The 24078-nt window shown below is 47.2% G+C and overlaps 1 protein-coding gene across 1 annotated transcript in view; it reads right to left on the minus strand.

Moving 5' to 3' along the window:
• Positions 1–21619, minus strand: part of TMEM255A (transmembrane protein 255A) — a 23597-nt gene extending 1978 nt beyond the window's left edge. Inside the window, exons 1-8 of the mRNA XM_009583489.1 lie at positions 21421–21619; positions 19945–20087; positions 15294–15356; positions 9535–9624; positions 7559–7627; positions 6418–6506; positions 3526–3685; positions 2057–2200 (exon numbers count right to left, since the gene is read on the minus strand). Of these exons, the coding sequence (XP_009581784.1) occupies positions 2057–2200; positions 3526–3685; positions 6418–6506; positions 7559–7627; positions 9535–9624; positions 15294–15356; positions 19945–20087; positions 21421–21619 (957 nt within the window). The remainder of the gene's footprint in view (positions 1–2056; positions 2201–3525; positions 3686–6417; positions 6507–7558; positions 7628–9534; positions 9625–15293; positions 15357–19944; positions 20088–21420) is intronic.
• Between the last annotated feature and the right edge of the window lie 2459 nt (positions 21620–24078).

A 24078-nucleotide genomic window follows, 5' to 3' on the forward strand; every position in this document is an offset into this window, starting at 1 on the left:
GCAGGCAGCAGCCTGGCTTTGTTAATGAAGCCGGTGGCTGGGAAGACGACACTAATTCCTCTTTCGACAGGGGGTGAAAGGCAGAGAAGGCCACCACTCGCCTGCGTTCTCTCGTCAGAGCCAAACATGGCTCAGGGCCTGCAGAAGTCAAAATGCTGCAGGAGTGAGACTTTCTCACCCGATTACCCCTAACCAAGCACACAGAGTGAGGAGTAAGATACGGGCACTACTTCCACCATGGCCCACCACAAAGGCCTGCTGCCTTCCTCACCACGACCAGCTGGGTGGAGTGTCATTAGCCATGGTATGAGCAGTGGCCACTGCAACACCCATCAGCTTGTGCTCCTGCAAAAACCAGAGAACTGGGTCTGCCATTTTAGAGTTGTGTGTGAAAGCCCGGCTCTTGCAGGGGCACAGGCTTCCTTAGAAATTTTGGAGTGTTGGGCTTTTTTCCTGTGAAAGATGTGTGGGATGAGTGGGAAGCACTGACTCGTCCAATTCTTGCACCAGATGGAGTGCAGCTTTCGAAAGGGATTTGAGAGGCGAGGCCGGGCTTGCTCTGTGTGCTGTAGGATGGCAGGGGAGGAGGTGTCAGGGTGGCACAGACACTGCTCGGGTCGGAGCAGGGCTCAAGGCAAGGGAGAGTCTCCACAGCCAGAGGCCTCAGCTAATGCTTTCATGCAGGCCCTCAAGTTCCCTGGAAGATAAGCAAGGCTCAGACTTGGAATTGCATTTGAAAGAGAGACTTGGCTATTTTAAATTTAGATTACCTCAATTTATGCCCAGCTTTTGTGCTGGCTTCTAAGCCAACACCTGTGCTCACAGCAGTGAGACACAGAGAGACTTTCATCCGTCCGGCTGAGATGTAAGCGCTAGCAGAGCCCCAGCAGTACTTCTAGTTGAAAAGCAGGGCAAATCCACCCATGCTAGTGGATCCACTTTCTGCTGGTACTGTGGCTGCAGTACAGACAAACCCCGAGTTAAACAGCGCTTAGCCCCGAGCAGCTGAGAAGAGGACTTCGCAGCAGAGCCTGCTTTGGCACGTGTTGAGGTTGGCGTTTTTGTAACTGTAAAAATTTATACAACACTAGTGACTGTCCCAGGCTGCGTTAATCTCAAAAATGAGTCACAAATCTGTATAAATAAGTCCGAGAAATTCTGATGTAAGCATTCAAATATTTCTAGGAAGCCCTGACAACAGTGTTGCCTAGTGGCACTAGCAGTAAAACCAGAAAGGTTTAGATTCATGTTACCTCTAACGCATGGCTCTGATGAGGGAGATGGTGGCCATCACAGGGCACACCTCTTAGTTGACGTCCAAAACCTTAAGCTCTTGTTAACAAAAAGTCTCCAGCCCTGATGGTTGCAAAGAAAACGTATGATGTGTTAAGTTAACATCACCACTGTGGTAACATCCACCTGACAGAAGAGCTGAGGAGGAAATGTCCTCATCTGCTTCAACAAGTGAAAGTTAATGTTGACAGCAAGGTTCACATGAAATCACTGTTTCCAACAGCACAGCTCCATAACTCAGAAGAGGGAGGGGTGCATTACAACAGAGGTGATCTTTGCAGGGACCGTTCTTAGACCAGCTGAAGCGTGTGGAAAAAAAAAACACAACAGAAGGGCTTTTCAGCCAGTATGTGTCTTCAGGAGCTCAAATAGCTTGTTTCCAAAAGCTCATCTGTTTCTCTCAGACATAGCAGTTAGCCTAACAAAAACCAGCACCTAACACCTTGCTTTGCCTCTATCGTCAGAGCATTGCAGGTGCCAGAGGCAATGCCTATTTTTAATGTGGCCTCTACCAGCGAACGATGGGGGAGGCAGGCAGCAGGTTCTGTTGCCTTCTTTTCAAGGACAGCTTTCAGGAAAACACTGCCTTAGTAAGAGAGAGCACTGCCAAGGACCAATGCCTAGTAGGAAAGATTTGGTATTCTCTGCAGGAACAGGAAAATTAAACTGTGTGAATGACGGGAAGACAGGCCTCCAGAGTCCTGTGGACCGGCTGGATTTAACCTTGCCGCTAAACAAGAAAACATCCTGTAACATTCCCTACCTGAAAGTCGTATGCAGAGTAGGGAGGCAGGTGAGGAGTGCTGTGGTAGTAGGTGTTGTAAGATGTCACTTGTGGCCTTGAGTAGTAGGACACCGAAGGGTGTGCGTTTTCAACCGTACAGTTCAGAGTAGGGAGGGAAGGAGTCTGTTAAAACAAAAAGAGAGAATCTCAGGCTGCTAACCAAGTCACAGAAAGCTGACAGCTGAATGAAAGTAGAAATGATTTAAAGGAGCTTTCTGTGTCTTGAGAGCTCAACTCTGCTGAATTAGCAACTGGCAATCTGGTTCCCTCCTAGGCAGCAGGTGAGTCCCGAGGTCATTTCATTCCTCAGCCACCTATTGTCCCCTCTCAGATTCCACAGAATAAGCTGGCAATAGCCCAGTGCACACCAGTACTCAAACAAAACAACCGTTCAGATTGCATCTTCACAAGCAGGAGAAAGAATCTGTTAATTTTGATTGCTCTGTTATTCAGTGCATTTTGAGATCAGCATATTTCAAATCCTTTTGTACTGCTGTTCAGACACTTCTATACATCTTTTTTTGCAGAGGTTTACAGGCTGTCTGGTGTGGATCAAATCTCAAAAGGCCACGATGTACAGCTGGAAATGTGTCTCCTGTTTTGTTTGGGAAGATCTTGGTGAGTCTGAGAAGAGTGTAGGAAAGATCAGAGTTCTGAAATAAGGCACCTTTAGTGCACGGCCCAAGATTTGTTTGTAAGAAAAATGTATTGCCAGGACAAATGCTCTTTTCTGGGTGTCTCATTTTGTATTATTCCGAATGAGTCACAAGAGACTGAAGAAAACCCCAAATTTATCTGTTGAATGTTCAGTTCTCCCCATAGATTTGTCCTTTGCAGAACAAAACTCTATGGAAGGTAACAGGCAGCCTGGTTTAGTGGGGGTATTTCAAAGCTCACATTGTCAGAACAACATTTTTTTCATTATCTGAAGTTTGCAATCTTTCACCTGGTTTTGGTCCCCAGTTCACCCTCTCAGATTCTGCACCATGAAGAGACTAGATGGAGAGTTTCAGCCTAACAGGGCTGCTTAAACAGTCTGTAAATCTCTGAACCCTGCTACTGTTATAAAATCAACAATTCACGAACAACCACCACACATTTCCTTGTAGAAGGTCAATGCTATGAAAAGGAAGACCAATTTTTAAGAAAAAGCTTGTTTTTATTCATCGTGGTATTGCCAACACCTCTGAGAAGGTTCCTTTTGAAAATACAATCTCCCAATTGTGTTCATCTTTTCTAATTGTGTTCAGGTGGTGACACGAGATCAGAAAGGTGAATCATTTCCACTTTCTCCTTACAGTTATTTCATGCCCTTCTTTCCAGCCTGATTGCAGTGATGCATAGATCATTTGCATTGAAATACCAATAGCTGTTTTCACGACTATTTTCAAAAGGCAATTTGCCTAATTTGTTTTGTTTAATGCACAGAGAAATTGGTACCATCTTACCATGTCTTTAAAGCCTCCAAGTATTGCTGCTGTAATGATCCCTAGGAATAACCCCACTATATTGAGAATCGTTGCCGACCAAAGCAAGTGGTAAAGGTGGATGATGTCCTGGCAGCTGCTGACATCAATGTATTCATAGTAGCCTCCAGAAATCTCTACTCTGCTAGATTAGAAAAAAACCAACAATAATGATAAAAAAATGCACCACACATCATAAAACCTAAGCACTTCTGCTGGACAGTAACATGCATTCTGCAATTTAATGATAGCCTCAATCTAACTATCGAGGGCGTGGGGATAAAGCCTCCTAGATCCCATGCTTGTGGCATTTGAGATCTCCCTGCATGACAACGGCAGGAGATGGCTTGATCTGTTGCGAAACAAACAAGTCCTGCAAGGCCTGCAAATACCCAAATGACCTTGAGCTTGAATCTGCCTCTTATTTCTATCATCTGAAATCTCCACAGAGATCCTGGAGGCTTCCCAAAGACAAACCGGTCTTAGAATTACCCAGGGAAACCAGTCCGTGCCCCGAGGAGCGGCAGCTGCCCCTCAGGGCAGCGCTGGCTGTTCCTCACAGCCACAAGAGCGGCTGGGTGGGACGGGCACAGGACAGCACAGCTGGCCTCCTGGCACCGCGGGGCTTGGCCACAAAGCACGTCCAGCTCAGCTGCTCTGCTCCAGCCGCCTGCCCTTTGCAGCTCTACAATGGCATGGGCTGGCAGGACCTCTGGGATCCTGGCAGAGAGAGGTCTTTAAGCTCACATTTTTAAGCTTTTCCACATGCAGAAAAGAGGTGGAGAAAACTCAGTCGAATCCACTTAGGTCATTATTCTGGAAAGGGAAGAGTGGCTCCTGCAATGTGTGGGCTGGAGTCTCGCAGGCAGGATTCTTCAGCAATGACTTCTCTCTGACTGCCGCTTGGGGAAACAGGCTGGCGTTCGGCATAGCTTACCAGATGTAGTGGGCTACAGCAAATTCCTCTCAAGAAAACATATTTATTGGGGACGAACTATACTAAGGGCTTCTGAATGACTTTTCTCCCAGCTCACATATGGGGTTAGGCTCAAACTGCACAAGGGCTTTGAGGAAATGGGGAAGAACAGGCTCATATTTAAGGCCAAGAAGCAGGAGATCCAGGCTCAGCTCCCCAGCAGACTCTGCAAGGCCTGCAGGAACCTGCCCCCTTTCACAAGAGCCACCCTCCTTCCCTCATTACTCAATTTTGGTTTCTTCTTTTCTTTTTTTCCGTATCTTGTTGTAACGGGCCACTGCAGAATACATTGCAACAAGGAGACGGGGATTTCAAGCAGAATCGAGGCAGAGCGTAACCACAGGTTGTAAAAACCTGTATGTTAGCCTGCATGACCTCTATATAACCTGAGCACATACCGTGACTGCCTTTAACAATACAACCTGTATGTACTGTTTGCAAGAGCTTGTTCCTATGGAGATGTGTGAGAGCATAAAGCTCTCAGACAGCCTTGGTGTACCACTGAGAACGTTCAGCATTGTACAGATAAGTACAGCATGTACTTATCAATGGGAAGGGGCTCATCTGATGCTGCCACAGCTGGGGTTCCCAGCATCAGGAGGGATGCAAGATTGCTGTCACTTTTTCTATAATTTCCATCCCTTACATAATACGTGAGCTAACCAACCTTGAGCGTCTGTGCCTTTCTTACTGAGATCCCAGAAGAACCAGCACCTCCTCAGTGCAGAACACTTGTGTGGCACTAAGCAAAATAGAGATGGCAACAACTGATATATTAGAGAGGGGAAAAAGAGTCAGAGGCAGGACCCTGAACCAGCCTGACGGGGGGAGGAAGGGGGAAGAAAAAGAAAAAAAGATACAGAAAAGTTACAATTTTTCTATTCCAACCACTTCTCTGTGTATCGCTCTCTTCAGCTAGTAAAAAGGGATCGTGTCCTGTAAACTGTCAAAGGAAAATGTGAGCTTCACCCCTCTGCAGGGTGAAGAAACAAAGGCCTACAGAGACCAGGGACTACCCTTCCCAGCACGCGGAACCACCCTCTCCCAACAGCGGCTTTTGATCTTCCTCCACCACAGTCAATAATTTAAGTGGGGGCCAGCCCAGCTAAGTACTGTGAGAAATGCTAAGCCTGAAACAGCCCTAGGCAAGAGCCAGCACTAAAAAAATCAATTCATTAATTGCTTGCTGACACACATTAGACACTCCAAAAGATATAAGCAGTGCATGCTGTAAATTAAGTTGGCTTAGGCACAGTAGCCAGATCTAATGATGGTGCGATCACTATGCAGTGGTGCTCGATTCGCAACCACCCCTCTGACTCATCTTTGCACAGTGCTGGTACACGTTCCAACCTCTTGTGACCATGAAAGATATTCACTGGGCAGAGAGGACACTGATTTATGAACACGCAGGTGGCACCAGCCTGCGAACTCTCCTCCCTGTTAGTAGGGTGGGGAATGAAATAGTGAGAAGGTGAGGAAAAACAGTGTCCCAGTTTTTACATCCTCAGTCTTCTACAACAAAATAAAACCCAGTGAACAAGCAGTGCCAACAGAGAAGGAAGGTGTTAGGACAAAGGACACTCAATAGGGGAAAAATTGGGGAAGGCACCAAGCATGGAAGTAATGGAAACTCGTGCCCTCCTCATTTTTCCAGCCGGGCTGGCCCGGAGCATGCTCACCTGTAGCTGGGATGGTTTCAGTGTATTTCACACACCCCTTTACTTGGTTACCTTTTGCCTGGGAGTCCCTGTGGCTAGCAACCATAGCTTAAGATCCCTTCCCGCAACAGCTGTCGTTAACCGATACTTTGCTCCTGCCCTATCCTGGCCCTTCGGACACCTGCAAACCACTGCTCACTTTCCCATGGCCAGGAATGGTATTTTTCGCTTACTCACTTTCCACAGTTGTACAGGTCACAGCAGAAGCAGGTGTTGGTTTTTATTTTCGGTGTGCAGGGTGCGCGGCGTTGTGGGTGACAGATTGCCTGTGTGAAGCCAGAAAAAATACATAAGGCACATAAGGACATAATCGCCAAACACTGTTTCTGCTGCTATTTGGCCTGCTCTACATAGAGATTTTGCACTGATCTCCAGATTAGCCCCAGGCAAATTTTTTTTTCCTTATCTTGCAGAACAGGTCCGACAAAGTACACAGTTATACTGGCATAAAGACGCACTGGACTAGAACAGACCAGCATTTCCTTCCACCATGGGGAAGTCATAGATAAGCATGTGCCTGCATAGGAAGGGGGTGGTGCAACTCTTACAAGCAGCCAAGACCTTGCTGAACTAACACTCCTCACCACACAGCGACTTAGAGCAAAGAGTTGTCAACAGGATGATACAAACTGAGAGCAAGATTCCCATATTGGTGAATAACTGACTAAAGTGGTTAATTGTCTGCCTGTGGGTAGTAACACCCAGGCTCTAAAGATGGTCTTTAGACTGAAAAGAGAATGGACCCCACAAATGCCAAGAGAGTAGTACTTACCTTGCACCTCAAGCAGGCATTTTAATTTGGAATATAGTGGCTATTCAAAACTATCTGGGAACTTGTGAGGATATCTCAGAGACACTCCCAGTGCACAGTAAAAGCAGCCAAAGATGTGCACACACACTATCAGTATGTGGTAGGAACATCCGTCCCCAACAGGCTTCTCTTTGGAGAAGACAATAGACAGCAGAGGTGCAGAGGCTGGTATATGTTGCTCGTATTACTGAATTACTGCTGTCTGAACTCTTAACCCACCACCCTGCTCCTGTAATGAACGCGCAGCTGAAGATCTAGAGAAACTGGTGTATTTTCCTCTCCCCCATCCCCTCCTCTCCACCTGCTTCTTCACTAACATGGCAGTACCAAGCGTGGAGGAATTCACTCCTTGAGTCCGCTCGCACCCCGCTCCCGCCCCAGGCCCAGCCTCCCACCCCCTCCTCGCTTCGCAGACCTCCGGTACACCGGAGCAGCAGCCTGGCAGCAGGTTCCTCCACCTGCACCATGAAGCCAGCCCCTTCACGGAGACAGCACATCCGAACCTGCTCTCACCTCTGGTGGGGTTGTGCTCTTGGAGTAGTACTGACATCGCCCCGCGTACAGCGGCCTCAGATCCTGCCGACGAAAACGCACCACGCTTAGAATTGCAGCGAAATCAAAATCAGCTAGCTGGTCCGGGGAAAGGGGCCAGGCTTTAAAGAGATCCTGCTCGCACATCAGCACCTCGATACAGTGGCTGTTCTGCAACACCCCCACTCATAGCAGCCCCCCACCTCAGCCCCCCTGAGCCCCAGGTGATGCCTGGTCCTTGGAGGCATGCATTTGTTGCAGCTAGCACGGGAGGAGCAGGCTATTAAGCCGGGCTCGTTTGGGTGAGGGCAGCCACCCCAAACTGGATGATTCATTCTTCATCCCCCCCGACACAGCCCAGAGCTGCCTGACATGTTTCTGAGGGTTCTTCATGCTGAATCATACCAATTTCTTACTAAATTGTTGGCAAATTTGTCTTTCTGGGCTCTTAAGTGACTTGTGGGAAAGCTCGGGAGGATTACCAATGGCTCAGCCTGCAAACAACCTGCATTAATGTCTCACTTCAGGGCAGCCTGGTCCCCAGGGCAAAACCTCAGGGAAAGCAATGCTGGATGTGTAACCGCGTCAGCGAGCCCTTCCCAGGAGCAGCTGGACTTGCTCTGGGCGTCTGATCCAAAGCTCGGGGTGACAGGCCAGCGGCAGGGGATAGGGGGAACGCTATGTGCTAGTGTGGCCGGAGCACGTCTCCAGCAAGACGATGTTCTTGGACGGTTAGGGGGTGAAGCGAGGCCAAAAGCACGTCCGTTCATCAAGAGGCAGAAACCAAAGCCCTCGTCATCCCAACTGCTCAGGTCTGGCTGCCTCAGACATGCAGACATCCCCGTGGCCGGCCGGGAGGAGGTGCCAGCTCATGCCATCACCCAGCCTGTGAGGTTAGCACCTAAAAATCACAGAGCAAGTCCGCAGAGCTCAGACCCACACAGCCAGGATCAGGAGTCGAAGGAGCTTCACCTTTTTATCGAAGCTAATGCTTCATATGCCCTTGCAAGGGGGGTCAGAGATGGCCAAGACTTGCTGGTTGCATCCAGACAGACGGAGACCTATCCCGCAGCTGAACGGAGCTGCCCTTTGCTCTGTCAGCAAATCCTGCCGTCCAGCCATCTTTCTACCATTGGAACGCTCAGGGGCAGGAAAGGGGAGCCGGCTTTGCAAGAAGAATAACGAGCCAGCTGACATGGGGAGTTTCCACTTCATGGGTAATTCTGGCCTTCTGAAATTCCTTTCCATTCTGATCACAAATAAACCCCAAATCTGTCTTTTTAATCCCATTTTGCCAAAAATTTCAAAAAAATTCATCAAACTGCAGAGTTGCAGGACAAAAATCTGTATGCAACTATAAATTTCAATTACAAAGTTGAAATGGAATTGTGTTTTTTCATTTCTATACTAATAACTGAAGCTTTTGCACATCCCACTGTACTAGAGATTGCTCATGACAGCAGTAGCTCATATTTTTTTACGTCATCGAATGGAAACTGAGAACCTACTGCAAGTGCTTCCTGTTTATTCTGTAACGCTTTAATGAGCTTCGTAGCAAATTGCTTCATTCTACTACAACATCCAGCGGTTCAATCAGCATTAAGAACTACCTCTGCTAATATGTAAAATATGATAGAGGTTACTGCTTGTATATTGTCTCTCGGCAATAGCTGTAGTTCACATTACACCTTATAGTTTTGAGACTCAGTAAACACACAAAACATACAGAAAAAAACTAAAGCAAAGTTTTAAGATCTTAATGCTTGCTGCTCATTTAAAAATATTTTTGCAAAACTGATATATTTTTCTAAAGTTTATGATTTAAAACAGTATTCAGCACATGACATATATTTACAGGGTTTGATGTGGCCTGATGCGGGATTACGGACACCATCCCTTATTTTCCTAGAGTAAAAGCATTGCAGGACCTGTGTTTTCCTGGAAGCACTTACTATGTGTCTGGCAGCAAAGACACCGTCTACTATGGCACAGCAGAACGCAGCAATAACGCCAAAGCTGATGAAGACGATCGATGCAACCAGCTGAGAAAGGAAAACAAAGCAAAGTATCATCTGCCTCTCCACAACGAAGCGTTTCGTGCCCTCTCCACAAGGATACGTAAACCACAGTCAATAAGCCCTCAAGCAATCAATGACCCAAATGTTTGCCCAGGCTGCACAGACTCGTCTCATTGAAGGCAATGGGATGCGCGTCTCAAAGGAGAGCACCCCTCCTGCAAGGCGGCAGGAGTAGTAGGGTTGTGTCAGACTGGTTCTCTGGGGACTTGATATTGTAATGGAAGTTTTTCCATGACTCCAAAGCGCTAAACTTCAGCTGAGGATACACCTTCTCTTCTGGCTGCTGCTGTCCTTAACTCTTCCCTGGAAAGAAAGGAGGGGATTTCTTCTCTCCCCCTCCTGGAGCGCTGTGGGGAGCTGCTCCTGTGAACACTTCCCAGGCTGTAAGGACACAGGAGACTGCTGTATGCGAACCTCTCTGGTGGGACTGCGCCTTCAGGAAACAACGCTTTCATGCAGGCATAAGCACAAAGCCATGAGGCCAGAAGACAGTGACCAGCCTATGCCATGGGATGTCGTACACCCTCACAGCAGCCTGGCTGGGGTCCTTGGTGCCGGGCTGCGGCAAGCACAGCCTACGAGACCTCCCTGCAGCTTGGGGGAGGTGCAGGGAGAGAGATCTCCACCTTCAGCTCAAGGAGGGAAGTCAGACAGGTCTGATCCTCTTCCACTGGCCCCATCCTGCCCATTCTTAATATTAGAGTGAAAACATTCAGAAGGTAAACGAGCAATACTCAAACCCCAACCTGGGTATGAGAAACAAAGTCTCTACTCCCACTACGCCACTTTAAACACCACCTCTGCCAAAGTGCTCGGCTGGGGGAAGCATGCACGAGTGCCGACACGACCCCTTCTCGCTCCCGAGCAGCAGCTCAGCTGCTGCCAGCGGGCTCCAGACCAGCTCGTCACACACAGAGCTCCCAATGCTGATCCCAATCCCCATCACAAAGCACATCGGGGATATCGACAGGGCCATGGAGGGAGGGCAAGTGCGGCATTCAAACACACAGGTTCACAAAGATGTAGCTTGGGGAACAGCAGTATTTCCATTTAAAGCACTGAAAGCTTTAGTGGGTTTTTCGCTGGTGGTTCTCCACTCCAGCAATCACAGCCTTCAAGTGTCGGTCGCTGGCAGCTGTTAAAAACTGCTTCTCCACAAGTATAAAATGTGACTCTGGTCATCGGTAGCTTTAAGCAATAGTAAAAATCACTAGTAGCATGAATACAAACATAACAGTTAGCTTGGCCAGGTATCTCGGGTCTCCTGGCACAGGGATGTTTGTTTTAAAGCTCCAGGTGCTAAGTTTGCTCAAAAACCTTTGTCCTGCCACTCCACGAGGATCCAGTTCCCAGAAAGACAAGTTAAACGCCTTGACAAACAGAAGCCAGAAGGATCCTATATGTATTTTTAAAGTATCTCAGGATTTTTAGGTTAATCACACTGTTTTTACCTAAACCTCCCTCAGTGAAAACAGACCTTCCTCCAGCAACATCCACGTGCAGAGCAGGTCAGCTTAAGCAATGAGTGGAGGTGCAGGAGAGCTCACTTGGGACAGTGGAAATGGTCCCTGTACAATTGCTCACTTCAGTTAGCTTCAAAATGAGAGAAAATAAAATGGTTTTCTAGATGAGGCAAGTATTCAGGATGTACATTGTCCCACTGCAAGTAAAAACTGCAGCAGTAGATAGAGCAGACTGAAATTAACCCAATGACCATTCAAACACTAGTAACAAGCTGTTACTGGAATATTAGATGCTGTGCCACAAAGTACTTGCAGATGGCAGCAGGTGACAAGTTTTCCAGGATCAGGTCCAGGATCCTACGCTGGGACCCTGTTTCCGTCAGCTGTAAACACCAGCATTTCCTCCCCACTCAGACCCACACCATCTCCACATCTGGACCACAACTGGCACTATCCATTACAGCAGTCACACTGTTTCACTGCCACAACCAGGGAAACCACACAAGGGGAGAAAGCACAGCTTCTTACAGTCTCGGTGGAAGAAATGGGTTTTATGGCCTAGGTTATTTTGTAGCAAGTTTAGTTTTTCTCTGTACTGTCCTTTGTTTCATACGTACATGAAAGAGGATATTCTCCCTAAACAGCATGACCCTTGGAGATGGGAAGTGAGCCAAACACTAAATATATACAATTAGAGTATTTGTCGGTTGCCCCTGCTTGCAGATAGGAGCTGCTAATATGGTTATTTAAAATAATACAAGGTTACTGATGATACTTTTGTAACAGCCCTACTAGGATATAAGGATCTGGTGTTAGAAACAGGTTTGCTCACTCTATTTACACAGTTTCCTCTCTCTCAGCTGGAGAAAGAAAAGCCTGAAAACCAAACACGGAGAATTTATGATGAAGAAAATCAAACAGTAAACAAAAACATACAAATTCATTTTAACAATCCCACGGCTTTCAACTAATCTCATGAGTTGCCAACAAGATTTTTGATTTGGGGTTGACAATAGTGTTACTGTAGCAAGCAGAAGCCCCTCTCAAGAGCCGTGTGATATTAGTGATTGGCCTTCGCTCATCTAACTCCTGCCGAAGTCAGCCACACCGAATAGCGTTCGGACAAGAAAAGACAAACTGGGTTCAGGTAGTGCAGGAACCATGAAGCAAGAGTGCTCCGGGCTGAGGTTCCCTTTAGGCCACGGTCAAGCTGTGGGCTGCGAAGCTGTTGGTTATTACTTTTCCACGACACAGATGACTGTCACAAAGCCACGTAAAATGCTGACTCCTCACTTGAAAACTGCTGAGTGGGCAGCTTGGGTGTAAGTCAGAGCCGCCCGCGGCACTGGCAGGCAGGAAGGCAGCCGCTGGGCAGCTGGCCCTCCCTGGGGGGACGAAAGCTCTCCCTTACTTTGACACGTGGGAAGTGCAGACGCGCGGCATGGAAGCCAAGACACTCGGGTGGGAAAAACCACCCGAGAGAGGTCTATTCCTGTCGGCAGGCTGGAGAGAAGTAAGGAGTGCTGCTTCAGGTTAGCTCTCCCGACAGCCACACTGGCTTGCTCAACTCCTGACACTCCCCAGCCAGCTAATGGGCAGAAGCACACACAAGAACACGGCAGCAGAAGTTGCTTTTAGCTCTTCCTGCCATCACTGAGGAGCAACTGCGTAACAAGCAACACCAAGACTGCATTTTAGCAAACTAGGACACAGGGGAAGTTCACAGAAGATAAAAAAAAAAAAATCCTGCACTGCCAGTGGTATTATGGAAACACGTAATGGACAAAGCTGCCACTGTAAAGTGCTCCTGGGCAAGGAGGAGATGTGACTAAAGCACGGGGACAATAAGTGACAGCTACTGCATGTCCTCTCTGCGGTCAGAGCAGAGACACGCTAGCTGCCAACTGAGGCAGCAGTGATGCAATCCCTGCAAAGCTGGGTCATGTGTGCTTTTTAGGACACAAAACGATAGAGAGATGAAAAGAATAAACACGGGCTACCCAGGGCTCTTCAGAATAAACAAACAAGTCAAGTCAGAGCCATGCTGTCACTCACGGGCACTCCTGTGAAGAATGCAGGACTGGCATAACATGGTCATAGCTCAAGCAGACCCTGACATGCTGCTAATAAACAATGAGCAAGAGGCTTGGAAACCCTGCTAGGACAGAAAGAACAGGACATGTTGCTCTTGCAGAGCCAGGGTGAAAACAACAAAAAATATCCACTGGGAAACCCACCTCCCCTGCACCCTGTCTGATTGTGGGAAAGGCAGTTTTCCTCTCCTACAGGGTCTGCCTCACCCTCTCCCTCCTGGTCTGCAGGCAGCATGCTATTCGCAAAGCAAAGGGCAAGGCAGCCCTGTCCAGTCTCTGGATTAGGACAAGCAGGAATTTCTCCCAACTCCTTCTGCAGCTTGGCAAACGTGCCTTAGCCTTGGTCAGCAGCACACCCTGCTAATCTGATCCCTGAGCCCCCCCGCAGAGGCAGCTTCATACCTGCAAAAGCAGGCGGCAGCGCTGGGCCAGCGGGACAGGCTGCAGGGACAGCACGGTCCCCCCTTGGCCCTGTGTAACCTCATACCAGAAAGACTGGAGGGATCTCGCTGCCAGAGCATGGGGCAACCACCAGGGAGGGGGATTGCAGCCACTCTCGCGGGAGAGTCAAGCGGAGGCAGGAGGCCGGCATGCCCACAGGGCGCTCCAGGAGCTGGACTGTACCTCCCCGCATGCTACTTCTAGCCAGCCACATGCGGCACGCAGAGAAAACAGACGGGGAAACATTGAGCTCGACAGCCTGCCAGGACCACATCAGGTACCAACTTCTTTTGATCTCTCTATACCCACACCTTTTGCTAAATTCTCTTCCCTCCACCCTAAGCCCTGTTACTGACACCTCCAAGCACGACAGCCCCTACCTTCAAGCACAGGCAGGAAGATGAGGGGTTTGTGAAACAGCGTCAGCAAGACATGTTTAGGGGCCATCAGAGACCCAGCCAAGTCCACACAAGTCTCCTGTGCTTGCCAAAGGGGGTAATCTGGGCCAGCTCTGTCCCCACTGCACAGAGAGACCCCCTCCCACCCCAGCACAAGCTCAGTTGTGATCGTATCGTATCAGCAGCACTGGTCTCATCTGGCTTGTGCCATCTGCATGTTCACTGCCCACCTGCTCTCTTCTCAACGTTGTTCCCATGGGATGGGACACCAGAGACCTGCCTAGACAGTGGCTGGCCCACCCCCGCACCACAAAACCCCCTTGCGGGGACCCCAGAGACCGCCCTAGACAGTGGCTGCCCAACCCCAGCACACAAAAGCCTCCTTGCAGCGTGAGGAGGGAACCAGAGAGCGCTGTGGTCCGCACATCTGGTCTAGCCAGCATCTTCTGTGCTTCTCAGGTCCCCAACTGCTGCTTTACAGCATGCAAAGTTTCTTGGTTTTCCTTCCTACTTGAAGAGGTGTTTGGAAACAAGGACCAGCAACACGCCTGTTAATCAGCAACACTGGAGAAGTCAGTTGCTTTCCAATTACAGCAGTCTTCATGCTTTTTGTCATGTTGGTATCTCGACTAACTTATTCTCTAGACATATCTAGAGCAGAGAGCTCTGAGCACTCCTGTCCTCAGGAAGGACTTTCTGCTGGGCCCTCTAAGGGCTTTCACCTCCAGTTTCCGGGCTGGTTGTCACACCACCTGCTTGATCACCTTCTCTATCCTTTGCTTAGACAGAAAGTGGCCAAAAGCAATTTTCGCAGACCCCCAAGCCTCTAAGAATTTATTTTAAAAGATTTAAAATAAATGTGCCATGTTTATGTTATTTACCATATTATGTATCACATACAGTGACAGCTCAACAGAAAAAGCACTGGGCATGAGTCTGTGAAGCACTGACTATCCTGGAAACTCCAAACACTCAATTTCAAGCCCTTTAAAAAAATCCCACTGAGTTCAATGAGACTGTGTATAGTCACTTTGTGCTTCCTTGAGCATTTTTTTTTTTTTTTAATTTAAAAATATCAGGGTTAACAGCCTTGTTCTCCTGGGCTGCCAGAAACCATCTCTAGTTCTCAAGAGGGATGCAACACTACCCTGGAAGAGTTAGGAAAACCAATAATACTCTTTACATACAAAATTTGAGCTACTGTCATTTTTTAAAAAAAGTTTTTATAATGAACTTACCATTTGCCTTTTGTTTTCTATCAAGTTTGATCCAATTATTCCAAGAAACGACCCAAAACCAAGCTGAAAAACAACATATTGTTAGCATTTACATCAGGACGATATCCAACGTATTTTACATACAGCTAGAACATAATTAAATCCAGAAGCAGCAAAAGAACATACTGCGGATGTGTGAGCACTCTTCCTTCAGCAAGGAATCAGTGGAATCTTTCACTAGCAGGAACTATCAAGTGTATCCCTTATATGACACTAAAAGCGTGTGTAGAAACCAAAAGGATGAGTTCTGAATTCCATCCCCTTCCCAGTGATGCTGAGAAATGGCTGGTGGATGAGGATATGCACTGCTGTCTTGGAACAACCCTACGAATACTCAGGAGCCTCCAGATGCAAACCTAGCAGGACCATCACTAGCATCTGCTAGTGATGTAACCTCACCAAGGGTGTGAGCAATCATCTAAGTTTTCAACTCAGAGAGTTTCTCGATGTGAAGTATGAAATAACGGAGAATTATACTCAGGAAAACTGAGCAGTTTTCTGCCTTCTTCTACTCCTCCCTCATTTCCAGGGGTGAAGATGCATCAACCAAGGTCTTCTACCAGAAGAGCTCACACCAGCCCAGCCAACAGAATAAGCTACTCTAGCAAAAGCATCTTTTCTTGCTGCCACAACTGACAACACCATTCTTATTTCAGCTCAGTGAAGTCAGCCAGGAGTGCGATTTCCCACCTCCTTTCTCCATAGCCTTAAGCTATTCAGCTATACTAAATAGAAGTTTCTAGGACAGAGCACACCTCAGCCAGGGCAGAAACAGGGACTTCAGCCAGGAACCACGGACTACGGGGGGAGATGCAGAAGTGCTTCTGTGTCACACCAAGAAAGGTCTTTGATCGGTGTAGAGCATATCCAACTCCACTTCTATGGGTCGGCAAAATGAAAAGTGCCGGAAAAGTCCTACGGTTGGACTGGTCACATTAAGCAGGTACAAACCCAGCCAATAGACTAGGGGGCCAGTGAAGATATGGATGAGAATGCCAAATAACTGGCCAACTCCTCAGGAAGCAGAATAAGGCACAGAACAAGCTGCAGCGACTCAAGAATGAGTCAACTAACCTAGAATCGATATTTTAAGATCCAGGAATAAAAAACAAAGGTTTAATAAATCCGATACTAACAAGCAGAGGCACGCGCAGAGATTAGCAGACACAAACGTGGTGAAAAGTTGGGCTTAAATCTTCTCCCACTCTGCTTAAGCCCAGTAACATTTGGTGCAGTGCCGTGGGCAGCAAAGGCTGCTGGCTCAAACGGCAGGGATTAAAGCGGAGCAGTTGATCAGGCTGCTGCTTCCCGGCTGCCTGCCTTGCACTCTGAGCTCCCGGAGACGGTTGTCCCCACATCAGGGACAAACTACCAAGGTGGGAAGCAAAGCAACGAAGCCAGGTGCTGCTTAACACTGGGGCAGCAGGCAGACAGGGCAGAGAGCCAGGGGCACCACTGAACTGTCCCAAACTGATCTGCCAGTACTTCTGGGCTTATTATTTTAATCCGGCAAGCAGCCAAACACCACAACACTCGGCTTGGGCAAGCAACAACCCCCACCTTCCCCAAGTAACAGGGGTTTTACAACTCAATTCCAAGCCCCAAACCTGGGAGATCCAGGCATTAGCAGCGACATGGATCCAGGCATTATTTACAGTCTGATGACGTTTAGCAGCAAAGAAGTTGTGTGGCAACACACACCTAAGGCAAATGCTGAAGGAAAACATTTTGTGCCCTTTGAGCTTGTTCCAACGCGTTTAAAAGAAATGTCCACGTGGTGTTTCAGAGCGGCCTCAAACCAAAATGTGAAATACTTAAGATAATTCAAAAAGAAGAAATTAGAGCGAGTCTGTACATCCAACAGATGAAGACCAAATAAATCAGTAGATTCTCATTAATTAATGGGAATTCTCATTGCATTAATGGGAAAACCACTCGTTCTTCTATGGATGGGACAAAAAGATCTTAGTAATCTGCATCAATTGCATCACTTATTTGCTGGTGGATATGATCCCCTGGGATGTCTGTCTGAAAGGAGGACAGGACACAAAATGAACGTGCTTTTCCAGAGTAAAGCCCCAGGCCAACGTGCTTGACAAGGAACCATTACAGAAGAGGTTTGACAGTCAAAGCCTAAGAAAGGTCAGTCATTTACACAGATGCTGGAAGCTGGTATAACTTGGAGATAACACCCGTATCTTGCAGAACCTCACTTCCATAAGGGTGCTTGCCCTCTGCACCCAATTGTTACTTTTGCCTGCTGAGCATCACTGTTACACTCCGGGCTTCCCAGTGATCCAGCCACAGGTGAGGATATTTCCCACAGAGGCACAGCCAGGGTGTTCACAGATGTAGTCATGAAGGTGTCGGTGGTCATGGAGGAGCGTGAAGGCAGCCTGGCTACAGGACATGTCATTGCACCCTTTGCTTCAGCTCCTCCAGTTGTGTCAATGAGGAACTGCACTGTTTGGGGAAAAAAAACCCAAACCCCCAAAAAAACCCAACCAAACAAAATCCCACTGAGGTGTGGAAGGTCTCCAGTGCCCAGTTCTGTCCTTCCTCAGGAGCAGAGGTCTGGGAAGATAATCCCTCGCATCAGTCAGCCACTTCTTTGCATGTTTCCTCCTTGCACAAGAGGCGTTTGCCCAAGACTCACAAGTTAAAGGTGGAAAGAACAGTGCATTAGGCATGGCAGCGACGAGACATCTGATGTCCCATGAGATGATCCCATCCATGGATCTTGTCCACACACGGAGAAATCACCCAGCACACGAAGAGACTTCTGGCTCTATCTTTTCCTTACCAATGCAGGGTACTCGGAGTATGACTAGCGGTGGCGCACCACCAACGCTGCACAGGAACCCCTGATGGAAATGCACGCAGGCCTAACATTCGTGTGAAGTTCTGGATGACAAGACCTGCAAGGAGCTGCTTCTTCGGGGCTGTGGAAGCCACCTGCTCGGGGACAACTCAACAAGTACTCATGCACCACAGCAAGCCCTTTTTCCACAGTAAAGGGAGAAATCCCAGCTTGTTACGAAACATCAGCTATTTTAAGCACCTGCTGCAGCATCCAGCAGCACACTGGAACGTTTTCCTGTGCAGGGAGACAGGCGAGGTCATCACACATTTCCACACAGCGGATTAACAAACTAACTGAGGAGGAATTTGGTGACAAACACAAACTGTCAGGGTGCCTCTGAATAAAGTAACTCAACGCCCTTCCCAAGTCCAGGAATTCATTAAGTCCTTGAGTAGAGGGAGTCTTACAAAAGCGTAAGCGATGCTGACGTTCCCAGTGCATAAATAGCACAGGAGATGTCAAGGGGACGTGAACAACAGGCTCTACCCACCTGCATCAGTCTGCAGGACCTGCTCTGAAGCACGAGGTTCAACTCGGGCTGACAGAGCGTAGGCTAAGTGTGGAGAGTTTGAAGCCAGCCTGTCACCCTTCTCAACACCTTCCTTCTATATCTCTCTTTAAAAAAGATCAGGCCTAAATGCAGGAGTTACTGGGACAAACCAGAAAAATAATCCTAAACCGAAGAGGCTCAACACGGTCTGTAACAATGTTCCACGCTAATGGCTGTAAAGGGGCTTTCTTCAGTCACAGAAGAGCTTGTCCACAGAGAAGTATAAACCTCCCCGAGAACAGCAATGTCAAACCACAATAAGGCAAGAAAAAAAGTCTTCACCTAGTTATCTGGACTGGCTTTAAGCCACCAACTTCAAGGCTCCAAACCTAAATGCATAGCATTCCACAGCTGTTACACCAGGAGCCTCTAGCTGGGGGGCTGCAGTTACACTCAACCTGCTAAGACACCTAATTTGCCTGCAGCTCAGTCCTTTTTGTGCTTCTTTTTGAGCATAGAAAAAGGACACACACAGGAACAGACCAGGACGTGCTTTCCAGCTCGTGTTAGACCTCTGCTCATGCTGGGAGGGGCATGATGTACTTGCCCCTCATGCTTCTGCAAGAGGTTATACATCTACTGGCAAGAAGGCTGGGCACCAGTGGTCTTCTCTAAATTAAGCCATTTGAAGCTACAAGATTGTCCTTTCCCATTTTCATCTGTTGATAACAAAAAAGAAGAAATGGATGTGCCAGCTACTTTGATGTGCATGCTCCTCTGGCAAGCTGCCACAGCTATTGCTAACATGCTTCTCCTTATTCAGGGACTTGAATTGTTAAATACTTCTGCAAGTGAACGTTATGACCACAAGTTCACGTGAACAGTGTTTCAGCACCTGGTCTCTCAACTGTTCTTGGCACCCATGGTCTTTCTTTGCCTTACTTCTGCCTGGGGTTAATGTGATGTATGCAAACAAAGTTCTAAGGTTGCTTTGACTGACATAAGACCTATTTATCTGTCTCACCATTAGCTCAAAAGCATGTTGTTACCTAAGCTCAGAGGAAGCTGCCACTTGGATGGGATTTCTGCATGGGAATGAGCAGCAGGTGCAAAATAATAATAAAACAAATAAATCAAATGGCAATGAAGTAGCTGAGCATACTATTCAGGACAAGATCACCCTTTATAACATTTGCAGCATTACAAGGGACTTTGTAGGCAATAAGTTTTCTAGACCTACCTAGGAGTTCTATACTTACAATAACCCCTGGGTAATAACCTCCAACAGTCACATTTTGGGTTCTTGTTGTAGCAGCTAGGCCCACCGTTAGAATTAATACTGACACAATGAGGAGAGTCACAGTTACGTAGAGGGAATTTCTTTTTCTTCTATTGAACGACCCTAAAAACACACATACACAACAGAATTTGCTGATTCCGTCTGGGGACAGTCACGATACCGCAAATTTTTCCTCCCACCGCCAACCACATTGTGGTGAATTTTCTTACTTCTATCTTGGGAATATTTTTGGGTTTGGCTGTCACTTTTCACCTTCACTAACATGCTTTATCAAGCATTACTAGGGCATCTGAATTTACTTATCACTGCTCTGACATAGATGAAGAGAGCCTTAAGAACTGTAACTTTGCAAAGCTCATTTGGATACATCGGAGCCTCCCAGCCCCTCTGGCCTGGGGCAACGGAGCTAATGAGAAATATTACCATTAGGCATTTATATATTTTTCTGATCTGTCTACTTACATCAAGCTAAACAACCACAGTGTCTGCCACTTGTTTTGAGGGGGGAAATCTTGGCTGTAATCATATCATAAGGCATCCACAATTTTCCATGTAAATGAGACATCACCAGTAACAGCCACTTCTCCTCCTCCTGTAGAATCATCCTTTACTTTCAGCAAGGACCAGGTATTTTTAGATGCTTGAATAATGAATTTGTGGATTAGTAAAATTCATATACAGCTGCCTGATTACGTTTTTTTTCTTTTATATATTTATAGATCTCCCAAATGAGCATAAATATAAAATAGTGATTCCATCAGCCAAGAGGAAAGCTGGCTGCGATGTTACGCTCAGCAACATCTTTAGGCGTTTGTTCAGCGTGTGCTCTGCCATCTTTACATCACTTTGTGCAACAATCCTTTTGATTATATTTCATACATTATGTAGACATAACCCAGCACCTGCGAGAACAGCTGGTAGGATAATGGACTGTAACGGTCCCCTGCCACACTCCTTGTGGGCTGCCACCCTGAATCCCATCCCTGCAGCCCGGGGCTCTCCAATGCACCCCGGGAGCAGGCAAAGGTATTTCCCACTACAGAGGTTCCCAAGTGATGTGCATGCTACCAGCGCTTCTCAGAGTGTTTCAGAGAAGGGCAGGGACATGTCCCAAGAGCAAGGAGCTGCTTCCACCATCACTGAGTGTATTGCCTAAAGCAAACCATGTTGGGAACCGCCAACTGAGGTGTTCAGAGGCTCCCTGACAGCCTGTACGTGGCAAGATAGAACACCTGCAGGAAGGCCGGGAGGAAAGACTCAGCCAAGCCAAGCACAACCTCCTTGTCCAAATTAGCCAGAGAGAGAGGCACACCAGGCCTCGCTGGGCAGCTTTCTGTCTTGAAGATGTACACCCCAGGTGCCCACAGGCCCTTCTTTTGGGTCTGCACATATTTGCAGCACAGCTAGAAAGATCTTTTCACCCTAACAGCTATACCAATGCAGCCATACGGACACACACTGGTACGAATAACCTCCCTTCCTCCGCAGGGACAGCTCTCGCCAGGGAAAAGTGCAGCAGCTCCCTGCTGCTCTTTCGCATCCACTCCAACCTGACCCACCAGCCGTGCTGCCGGCAGGCGCGCTCCCCCTCCGTGCCGGTCCGTGCTCTGGGCTGGCACGGCTGGCATGGGCATGGGGCTCGAACATTTCACCCACTCCAACCAGATGAGCCTGAAATCACAGACAAGTCCTAAACTTGGGGCTTAAAAGCCCAACCAAGGAGATGAAAGGCAAGAGAGATTTATAAAGAAAAGCAACATCCTTTTTGACTGACCAGTGTCTCTGGAAGGAAAGCTTTCCACCCACAAACCTTCTGCTCATGTCCCAGAGCACAGCTGTGACCACACCACTGGGACATCACTGGGTCTAAGAGCAAACAGCCTGACAACTAGTTAGTCCTTAGCTGGAATGAATAGCTAGACAGTTACTAATTTCAAACAAAATGAAATTAAATAGCTGCTAGAGAACCCTGCGATCCAGGCTGGATCTTTTATCAGCGATCCTTAGTTTTTCATGCCATTTTTTTGCAGGATGGAGATAAAGGTATCCAACTGTTTCGTGCAGGCTGCATTTGGGGTTAATCTTCTTCTCCTAAATCTGCCAAATAAGTTAATAATACAAAATCTAGACTTGTAAAGCGTTCAAAATTCATCAAGATATCAGGCCATTCTGTATGTATTGCCTCCCAAATACTACAGCTTATGCCATGCTTCCAGTTCCAATGTAATTATTTAAATGCAAGTGTCTTAAAATTCCAAAGTACTGGGTCCAAAGGTTTATTAGAAACTGGAGAAAAAATTGCTACTTCTTACATAGATTAGTTCTGAAAGGAGAGAAAGGAGAGAAAGAATCTACACATGGTAGATTACCAAACTTCTGATTGCTGCTACAGTTTGGCTGGCAAATGAGCAGAAGATAAGTAAAACCAGCCATATGTTCCTTACACAGCTTAAACTCTTTATGGTTAGGCTGTGTGGGTGTGCAGATGTTTGTGTACCATGCAAAACCACCCTGCATAGTGTGTCTGAGTGAGCGTTGTGCGTACACGAGCACGGCATTGACACACACAAACCATTTCCCTCGGAGATGCTTCAAAAAGTTACAATGAAAAAATCTGCAAAACGTGCTATTTTCCTCAAAGCCAGAGTATTTTGTAACAGCATTTCTGCAGGAAAACACTCTAAAAGAAGCAGCTTGAAACACTCTTTATGGATTCTGAACTTGTTTTAGAACCACCATGTTTTCAACTCTTACATTTCTACATTGTTTCCCAGCTCACAACCGGCTGGGAACATGCAATACAGAAGTGAAACAAAAGGTTTTCAACTGGAAAATTTCTGAAAGCTTTTCAATATTCCTCATAAGATTAAAAAAAAAAAAAAAGCAAAACCAAAATGCTTTTATTCCAAGTCCTGACAAAACCAACCATAATCCTTTAACTTGATATTGGAGACGTGAAATTGAAGAGATAATGCGATTACCTCCACTTCAGCTCTGTACTGGGACACTAATTCCATTTTTTCTTTCTCTGAAAACATGTTTTGTTACGTGTATATTGAGAAAGTGGTTTTGTACTTCTGTAAGGATGCCTGCAGCTGCTTCAGCATACATGGACGCATACTCAGTATCTCCACTGATAGCTGCTGAAGGGCTGCCCTGGCAAAATCCTCTCTCTCAACATTAATTTTTGCTGAAAGTATTCCCCATTAGATCATTTTCCATTTGCTGCTGAGCTTGGTACAGCTTCACACACAGAAGTGGAGCTACGACAGATTTGCTATCTCTGCTTTTAAGAGATAGTAATAGCCTTTTCTCTGTGATTTATCCAAATTAGATACCTCAAAACTTGCAGTGCTTACCTCTACGTGAGTATACAAGATGGTTTGAAACACTGTGCTTAACTCTGTGAAGAAGACGTAAAGAAATTAATGCTATCTATAGCCTGGCTATTTCTTTTGCTAAAATGGCACTCAGAATGGACAGGCTTCAGAAAGATCATTTTTATTTTAAGCCTCAGAAACATCCTCTTATTATAGTTGCTATATGTAAGCCCACTCTAAAAGCAAGGTTGTAGCAGGTTTTTCCAGATTACTTCAGAAGTTTGCAATAATACATCTCTTTGTACTGCCCCTGATTTATTTTTTTCCTCATTACCAGAAGAAAATAGACAAGATGGCACAGAAACAGCACCGACTTCTCCATCTTGTTCTTTGGGGGGAAAAGCCACAAGCGAAGAATAAGCGCAAAGTAGTCCAAGGAAGCCAGCTTTAACTTTTACCCTAGGAGAACCGGGGGCAAATGGCACCGAGCCGTTCTCCTTCCCAGCCCTTTGCCTTTTGTTCCACTTCTCTGCTAAAAAAGCGTTAGTGTGCGAGCTGGGACCCAAACCGCACTCTAATTAAGGGCCCTGCCGGCAGGCCCACGGGAGGGGGTCTGCAGGCGTCTGGGTGGCTCATCCTCTGCTTGGATGGGTGGAAGGGTGGGGAAATTGCAATTAGCAGCCGGCGCGGAGCGGTATGAGGGATTCTCTGACCTAATTAGGGAGGTGAAGGAGCGCTGCGAGGGGACCGGGCGCGCACTCCGGCCCCGCTCC

Source organism: Fulmarus glacialis, unplaced genomic scaffold (assembly GCF_000690835.1).
Source record: "Fulmarus glacialis isolate BGI_N327 unplaced genomic scaffold, ASM69083v1 scaffold43368, whole genome shotgun sequence".
Lineage (NCBI taxonomy): Eukaryota > Metazoa > Chordata > Aves > Procellariiformes > Procellariidae > Fulmarus > Fulmarus glacialis.